Source organism: Mus caroli, chromosome 15 (genome assembly GCF_900094665.2).
Source record: "Mus caroli chromosome 15, CAROLI_EIJ_v1.1, whole genome shotgun sequence".
Lineage (NCBI taxonomy): Eukaryota > Metazoa > Chordata > Mammalia > Rodentia > Muridae > Mus > Mus caroli.
In genome coordinates this window covers 97186197-97194821 of record NC_034584.1, presented here as the reverse complement: position 1 = coordinate 97194821, position 8625 = coordinate 97186197, and the positions used below count along the sequence as shown (strand labels likewise).

General features: G+C 49.0%; 1 protein-coding gene across 1 annotated transcript in view; it reads left to right on the top strand.

Moving 5' to 3' along the window:
* Positions 1-4466, top strand: part of Itga5 (integrin subunit alpha 5) — a 24848-nt gene extending 20382 nt beyond the window's left edge. Inside the window, exons 26-30 of the mRNA XM_021183440.1 lie at positions 774-857; positions 965-1078; positions 2062-2163; positions 2670-2792; positions 3389-4466. Coding sequence (XP_021039099.1) covers positions 774-857; positions 965-1078; positions 2062-2163; positions 2670-2792; positions 3389-3472 — 507 coding nt within the window. The 3' untranslated portion in view covers positions 3473-4466. The remainder of the gene's footprint in view (positions 1-773; positions 858-964; positions 1079-2061; positions 2164-2669; positions 2793-3388) is intronic.
* Positions 4467-8625: the final 4159 nt, after the last annotated feature.

The following is an 8625-nucleotide window of genomic DNA, read 5'->3' as shown; positions in this document are numbered from 1 at the left end:
CAATTGCTCTGTAGTAAAGCTTTAGGTCAGGCATGGTGATTCCACCAGAGGTTCTTTTATCCTTGAGAAGAGTTTTTGCTATCCTAGGTTTTTTGTTCATAGTGAGAATTCTTTTTTTTTTTTTAAAAGATTTATTTATTATTATATGTAAGTACACTGTAGCTGTCTTCACACACTCCAGAAGAGGGAGTCAGATCTTGTTACAGATGGTTGTGAGCCACCATGTGGTTGCTGGGATTTGAACTCTGGACCTTCGGAAGAGCAATCGGGTGCTCTTACCCACTGAGCCATCTCACCAGCCCCATAGTGAGAATTCTTGAAGGAAAGAAGAAAGACAGGCAAGTGGACCTGTAGGATGCGCTGTGGGGTACAAATCTGACTTGTGACAGCTCTTGAAGAGGTAGCCATTAGCCAGGTAGAACACTTGCCTACCATCCCAAGGCTCTAGGTTCAATCCCAGCACTGCTAAATAAACAAGTAATAATTCAACTGAAACCTGAAAGACAAAGCTGAGCCTCCTTGTAAGACAAGGGACAAACATTCCCAATAGAGGGAACAGCCAGTACAAAGGCCCTTAGGCAGGAAAGACTTAATGATTTCTTTACACATCTACACAGTGCAGAGCAAGGTACACTTTGCTCTTGGCAATAGGTGGGTTAGCTGAACACAGGGACAGAGACAGAATCAGGTTCCTGGCTCTGGCACATAGGTTCAGGCTGACTTAGGAGCTATAATGAAGCAGAAGGTGCAACTAAAGATGCCTCTTCTTCCAGTTGGATCCAGAGACCTCTCCACACCACCTGCAGAAACGAGAGGCTCCAGGGAGGAGTTCTACCGCCTCAGGAACACAAGTTCTGGTAAGTTGCTGCAGGGAAAGACGTTTGTCCCAAGTGTTGGACACCTGTTTGGGTTCTCAGGGTCATCAGGTGAGAATTCTGGGCTCAGACTCCTTCTTTCTTGCTAGAAATGCCCTGAAGCCAAGTGTTTCAGGCTGCGCTGTGAGTTTGGGCCACTGCACCGCCAAGAGAGCCGTAGTCTGCAGCTGCATTTCCGAGTCTGGGCCAAGACCTTCTTGCAGGTAAGGGAGCTTTATCCATCCTGGACTCCCAACCTTTGGTCCTAGCAGGACTGACCCTGTCATTTCCCCATGCTGTCATCCCTTCCACCTCTGCTTTGGTAACTGGACAAACACACACACACACACACACACACACACTCTCTCTCTCTCTCTCTCTCTCTCTCTCTCTCTCTCTCTCTNTCTCTCTCTCTCTCTCTCTCTCTCTCTCTCTCTCTCTCTCCCCAAGTCTCCTCCCTCCCTCACCCTGATTTAGACCAGTTGTGTGTCCTTGGCGCCACCTCTTGGCCACAGTTGAAGTAACTACTTCCCTTTCTGGCCCTGATAGAAAAACAGTAGCACGTGGTGAGCATGCTGGCACTGGCTCACCTTTAATCTGAGCACTCAGAAAGCAGAGGCTGGTGAGTCTGGGGCCAACCTGGTCTTCATAAGTGAATTCCAGGCCAACCAGGACTACAGAGTGAGACCATATCTCAAGCAACAACAACAAAAACAAAAACAATAAACAAATAAATACACACACAAAAAGAAAAACAGGTGGGGATGTAGGTCAGTGGTAGAGTGCATAACTAGCATACCCAATCCATAAGTGTAAAGACCAGAGTGGATAGGGCTGGAGAGATGCAAACATGAAGACCAGACTTCAAATCCTCAGCATCCACATAAATGAATGCCTAGCTGGTATACCAACAACCTACATGTAAGAGAAAAAAGCCATCATTTATTGAATACATATTATAGACCAACCATGGTCCTGGATGTTAACCCATATTAATCATTAAGAAATGTATATTGAACGTGTAGTTATCTGATTATGCATTATTTAGTTTTAATTATACAATTTTACATTTATTATTTCGAATAAGGAACATCGAGATTAATGAGTCCATAATAGGGAAAGATCACATCCTGAGACAGACTGTGGGGAAGCCCTGTGTCCTCTGGATCCCATAGGGGTTGCCCTGACCACCTTTCTCCACCCACAGCGGGAATACCAGCCATTTAGCCTTCAGTGTGAGGCTGTATATGAAGCTCTGAAGATGCCCTACCAGATCCTGCCTCGGCAGCTTCCCCAAAAGAAACTTCAGGTGAGTTCAAGGTCAGAAGTCTGGATCGCAGAAGACAAGCTCAAGAATGTCAGAAGCAGGATGGGGACATGGATAGAGGCTGGTCTTGCTTTGTGCAAATATTTCCTGGCTTTGTAGGTCCAGATCAGCCAGATTAACACGTGTCTCTGCTCTAGAGTTCACTGCCTAGAGGGCAGTGACATCAGTGGGATATGTGGCAAGACAGTCTATGGAAACATGTCATAGGAATATCTGAACCCAATCTTACAGAGTCGGGAAAGACTTCCTGTAAGAAGTGGTGTACAAGTTGAGGCCTGAAAGAATTAACTAAACTGCTCCAGAGCAGAAGATTCTGGGTGAAGAAAACAGCAGATGTGAACACAGAAACACTTGTGCACTTCAGACTCTTAAGTTCAGAATGCTGTTAGCTAAAAAATAAGAGTTGAGTCTAGATCCAACAGACAGAGGTAGCCAGGAACAGGGCGGGAAGAATTCACAGGTTCTCAATGTCATTGGCTTGTCCACAGGTGGCCACAGCCGTGCAGTGGACCAAGGCAGAAGGCAGCAATGGTGTCCCGTTGTGGATCATCATCCTAGCCATTCTTTTTGGCCTCCTGCTCCTAGGTCTGCTCATCTACGTCCTCTACAAGGTCAGCCACGCCAAGCCTTGGCTTGGCTTCCCGCCTGTCAGACTCTACCTTTTACCCAGTAGAATCAAAGAGGCCACCCTCAGATCTGTTTTCCAGCACAGACCCCCATGTATGCCCTAGCTACTCACGCCCCATCTTGTCTTTTTTCCTATTGGACCCCTCCCTTCAGTCTGCAGCCTCCAGTTTACAAAGAGGCCTCCTGTCTCGGGATAAGTTTGCCCATATTGCAAAACCACAGATGGCAAATACATGATGGCATTTGTGCTGTCGTCTCTTCTAACATCTAAGAATAAGTGATGGTATCCTACAAGTGGCAGCCAGGGCTAGGCTCAGATGTGGCACTTGTTGAGTTGAGTTTGTTTACCCTTCCTGGCTTAACTAGTATCTTTTTCAGTATCATTTTAAAACCTTGATAAATGATTGTCCCATAATAACTCCCTGATTTTAGATCTCCCACATCTATTGGAGCCCTTTGGAAAGTATCTGAATGAAGCCACTTTGGCAGGGTGGGGAGGATAGAGGCAGGAGAGTCCTCATTTCCCTGGATCTGTGGTCAGGAAGAATGTGATCTCTAATTGTGCCTCCTTTCTCATCAGCTCGGCTTCTTCAAACGTTCCCTCCCCTACGGCACAGCCATGGAAAAAGCTCAGCTCAAGCCTCCAGCCACCTCAGATGCCTGAGCCCTCCTGATCTCAGACTCCTGATCCCGAAGAGCCAGTCCACTACCTTCCGACAGGGAGGGACTAGGCACTTCCTGAAGGTGCTGAGGGCTGGGGAGAAGCTCTTCTTCCTAGCCCAGAGACATACTTGAAGGGCCAGAGCTGGGGGGCAAGAAGCTTGTGGATCCTTCCCCCCATGCACTGTGAAGGACCCTCGTTTACACATGCCCTCTCGTGGATGGGGGCCTCAGGTCCAGGAACAGAAGCTCCAGCCTTCCTTCAGCCTTTGCATTTTGGAGACTTTTCTGAAATCAACTTGGAGCCATAATTAGGGAATCCAGTTGTGGTTCTCTGGGCCGGGCATGCCAACAGGACTTCCCATCTGACTCCGGCCTGCAAAGATGCATCTTTGGTCTTGCCAGAGAACCAAAGGAAGCCTGCAGCTAAGAGCCTGAGACTTGGGGAGTGAGACCTGGCAACTCTAACAGCCCCCATCCTGGAAGGCCAATGAAGAACACTAACCGTGGATGGTGCTGCAGGACCAGCTCAGGACAAATCCCAAACAAAGGTCGATGCTGGCCCAGACCCAGATCCACGGAAGTCAGAAAGAGAATGGAGCCAGACCCAGTCTGGGGCCTGGGGTTGATCTGGAGCCCAGTCTCGGATTCTAAGAACCTATGCTAGCAGACCCAGGATGGCATTTGGGTCAGCTGCAGACCTGGGCTTAAGAAACCTATTTATCCCTGACTTAGGACAAGTCAGGAATTGCCCAAGACCCTAACCAGGCCACATTGGCAAACAGACCTGGAACCTCAGCCTGGCCAGACAGGCTCACTCATTCCCCAGAGAGAACGGGAAGCCCCAGGCCTGTATGACCTGGGTTCTGCCCACCAGCTGCACTGACGCTGCCCCTCTCTCCCTAGCCAACCCTCCCCTCTCCTCCAGAACCCACCCCAACTTATTTAAACTCTGTTGCAAGTGCAATAAACCCCACCCACTGCCCCCACTGACCAAAGTTGCAGTCTGTCCTTCCATCCTACTCTCCAAACACATCTTAGACCCAGAAAGTAGGGCAAAAAGGAACTGTCTGTCTCTCATGGGCCTACGCACACTAGAAATCAGGAGTGTTATTTCCCCTACCCCAGAAACATCTAGGTCATTAAAGGACAAAGGAAGGGAACTAGGTATGGTGGCACATGCTTATAATCCCAGAATTCTGGAGATGGGGCACGAGGATCAGTTCAAGGTCATCCTTAACTACACACTGCATAGTTAAGTTTAAGGCCTGCCTGGGCTACTTGAGACCTTGAGGGGGGAGAAAGAGAAAACAGAAAGGGAGAGAGGAGTCAGATGGTAGTCGCCTTTAATCCCAGCACTTGGGAGGCAGAGGCTGGTGGAAATCTGAGTTTGAGGCTAACCTGGTCTACAGAGTTCATTCCAGGATAACCAAGGCTACACTGAAATCTTGTCTTGAAAAACCAGAGAAGGGGGGTGGGAGTGGTCGACTCCTTTGTTGTTCCTCATCCAGCTCCCACTAGGGGGCTTACCTACCACCAAGGAGAAAAGAGAAATCTCTTCTCTTTGTGGTTGAGAATTATGAAAGATGCAGAGAAAGGTCCCTATGAAAGGTGAGGAAAGATGGCACAACACACTCACCTGGGCTTCCCTTAAATCAGGAAAAATAAAGTGAAAGGAAAGCCCACTAGGTGTTGTTGTTGTTGTTGTTGTTGTTTGCACATTTTGTGTGTGTGAGAGGTCACATGCCACAACATGAAAATGGAGATCAGAAGACAACTTGTAGAACTTAGTTTTCTTCCACCGAGTGAATTCATGACAGGCAGAGGGGGTGACACACACCTTTAACCCCAGTACTAAGGAGGCAGAGGCAGTTGAATCTCTGAGTTTAAGGCCAGCGAAGTTATACAGCAAGTTCCAGGACAGCCAGGGCTACATAGAGAAGCCCTGTCTCAAAAGAGAGAGAGAGAGAGAGAGAGAGAGAGAGAGAGAGAGAGAGAGAGAGAGAGAGAGAGAGAGGAAAAGAAAAACAGAGAGAAAGAAAAGAGAAAAATAATCAAACTCAGGTTATTGGGCTTAGTGACAAGTGCCTTTAATTGCCAGTCTGCTTTGGGGTTTTGTGTTGCTATTGTGTGTCAATGCAAGGGCAGGGTGAAGGGCACTAAGCGGCTCACATACATGATCTTGTCTAATTTTCCTTCCTGTGTATGTGTGCACGCTTGTATTTATGTGGAAGTCAGAAGACAAACTTGAATTTGGATGTTGGTCCTCACCTTCTATCTTGCTTGAGACAGGGTCTCTTATTTACTGCTGAGCATAGTACTGGCTGGCTAGCCTGGCAATTCTCCTGAGCCTCCTGGGTACAATCAGATATCAGATGTAAATGCTGTTGTGTCAGGCTTTTCTGTGTGTTCTAGGGATCTGAGCTCAGGTTGTTGACTTCCATCGTAAGTGTAGCAAACGTGATGGTACTATTAACCCCTTCTATTCCAGAAAACACTAAGGCCCGGAGCTTATGTAACTTGTCCAAGGTCACACTGTATAGCAGAACAAATTGCCTGACTGTGAAATCCCTTATTCTTAACCAACATGCCAGAGAGCTCGGGTCTTCAAAGAGAAATCGTGTAACATGAGGGAGCCCCAGGATCCTCTTCTCAAGGTCTGTCCTGATGTTGCAAAAGACTGAATAAGGCAAAGACGATTATGACACGCTAGACCAGAGTTTTACCACCAGAGGGCAGCATATCCACAAATTTCTGGGAATTTGTGACAAGGAGGTATGAGAGTCAACTCTCCCCATCAACAGGGGTATTATTATTAACTCAGACTTCTGGCACCTTCAAATATTCCCCCACCTGAACCACACACCACTCTAAGGTCTTATAATCCTATACTTAATGAGTGTCTTCCCAGAACCCACGAAGAAAGAGGGACTGAGGCAGCAAAAACACTGAGGCAGAGAAGTGCCTAATATGTCCAATGATAGTAAGAACTCTCAATGAGGAGATGCTATTGGAAAAGGTAAACACCAATTCCAGGGACTAAATCTAAAATGTCTCCTACTGTAATGAGGAAATGGCTAGGGCTTAGGGCTGGTGTCTGGGTATATCAATATACGGTTAGGTACCTTTGCTTCTGGAGAGGGTGAGGAGATCTCCCTCTAATTAAGGAATTCCTTGGGCTCAGCCATGCCATGGGTGTGATCTAGTACCATCCCTGAACTTACTTCTTGGATTCTTCTATGTCTGTTGTCTCTGAGCTGAGCTGCCTCTCCTCAACCACCCTACCTGCCCTGCAGATAGGATGTGTCTCCCACTCCAAGGCCTGAGCAACCCAGAGGAGAATGGAGTCTGTCTGTGGATGGAGATCAGCCGCCTGAACCCTCTCCTTGCTTGCCTGAGTTGGTGGAAATGGAAGAGAGAAGTGAAGAAGTAAACGGAAGCAGAGCGGCTGGAGATGTCAGAGGGGGAAGGGGCTCAGGAGAGGCAGCTGGCAAGCAGGAAGATGATCTGGGGGTCTCAAGTTTCTTGACATCAATTAGGGCAGCCGGCCTGGACTCATTAGTAGCCTGGGGTGCAGGGGCTCATCAATAATGAATCTGCCCCACACAATGCTCCCCCAACCCCCCAGCTGCCTGCAAGGTCACCGCACCCTCTAGCCAGCTGCCTCCCATAGCAAGCTAAGCAATCCCTCATCTGAGTTCCACCTAACTCGGGAGACCCTGGAAAGACAGTGTGGGTAGGTGGGCCTGAAGGGCAAAGGGGGGGGGGGAGGCTCTCGCATCAGCCAAGCCCAGTGCTGGTCCTCATTTTAGTATGTCTCCTCCCCAGGGGAGAAACCTGGAAAAGGAGAGAAGGGGCTAAACCTAAGAAGCAGGCTTTCTGTTATAGAAGTGCAGGAGAATTCCAGCAAGTTAAATTCGAAGCGAGAAGATGGCCTCTCGTGGACCGAGAGATCCCACATCTTTCCTCAAAGCAGGATCACAGGACTCAAAGACTAGGGTGCTGGCTCCCATCTTTCACCTAGCCTTGAGCTGGAGTATCTTGGCAATTGCAAACAGCTTTTCACAGATGGAAGGCAGACATTGCTGAGGCTCACAGTAGGAACAAATCTAAAATTCCTGCACCTGAGTTAGCAATCAAGCCCCAACTTCCCGCCAGGAGCTGGAAATGCCCTCCTTTCCTCAAAGTTTCTGAATCCAATCCTATCACTCTTGACCCTGCTTTTCACCCTTGCCTCCACCCTCCCTAAACCCTGAGTGTTCCAGTTCCCAGTCTCACCCCCTTTCCCTCTGGCTGGGTTGGCCTAAAGCTGGCTGCTTGGCCTTCTGGGAACTCTGCCTGCTGCCCTCCCTCTTGTGGCAGGTACAGACAGGTTCAGGCTGTAGCAGCTGTATCTTCCCCAGATACCTACCCGACTCTCACACTCCAGCTTCCTCCTGTTTGCCTTAGGAACATCCCATTCTCAGACGTCTCCCCAGCCTTCTTACACCCCTGCCACCTGAATCAAAGCTCTCCTTGGTAAGGTGTCCTGCATTTAAGCCCGGGATAAATGCCCCTCCTCCCCAGCTCAGTCCAGGGCATCTCTATAAGGTTGAACCTCGCTGATTCTGACCTTCTGTCATCTTCCAAATAGCCTAGCGATCACCACTGCAAGCTTCTAATTTCTGCCTCCTCAGGACCACTGAATGCAATCTGTTCACTTAGCTTCCCCTAAGAACACTGTCAGATAAACCTCAAATCCATCTTTAGAACTACGACTCACCTCTGATAGTCAGTCTCGACATCCTGCTCCGAAGCGGAACATAGTAGGACCCAGGCATCCTCCCTGCACCTCCAGGGCCCACCCAGCCCATTGCCCTAGAGGGGCATCACTATCCCACTCAACCCGGGCTCTGTTTCTCCCCAGATCACTTAGGATCCTGTCCCCCTATCAGCTGAGAATGAGTCTTCCCGCCCTCAGACTGAGCCACTCAGGAACCCAGGCATTTTAGTTCCCAGCCTCCTCAATAACCTCACACCATCTTGTTCCCCAGCCCCAGCTAAAGCGACATCCTAAAACCCAGAGATTGGGGGCGGTAACTGAAAGGCTGGAGGAAGCGGGAGGCTGCCAGGACGCCCCCTCGCGGAGCCCGGGGTGCCAGGGTGCCCCCTCCGGTC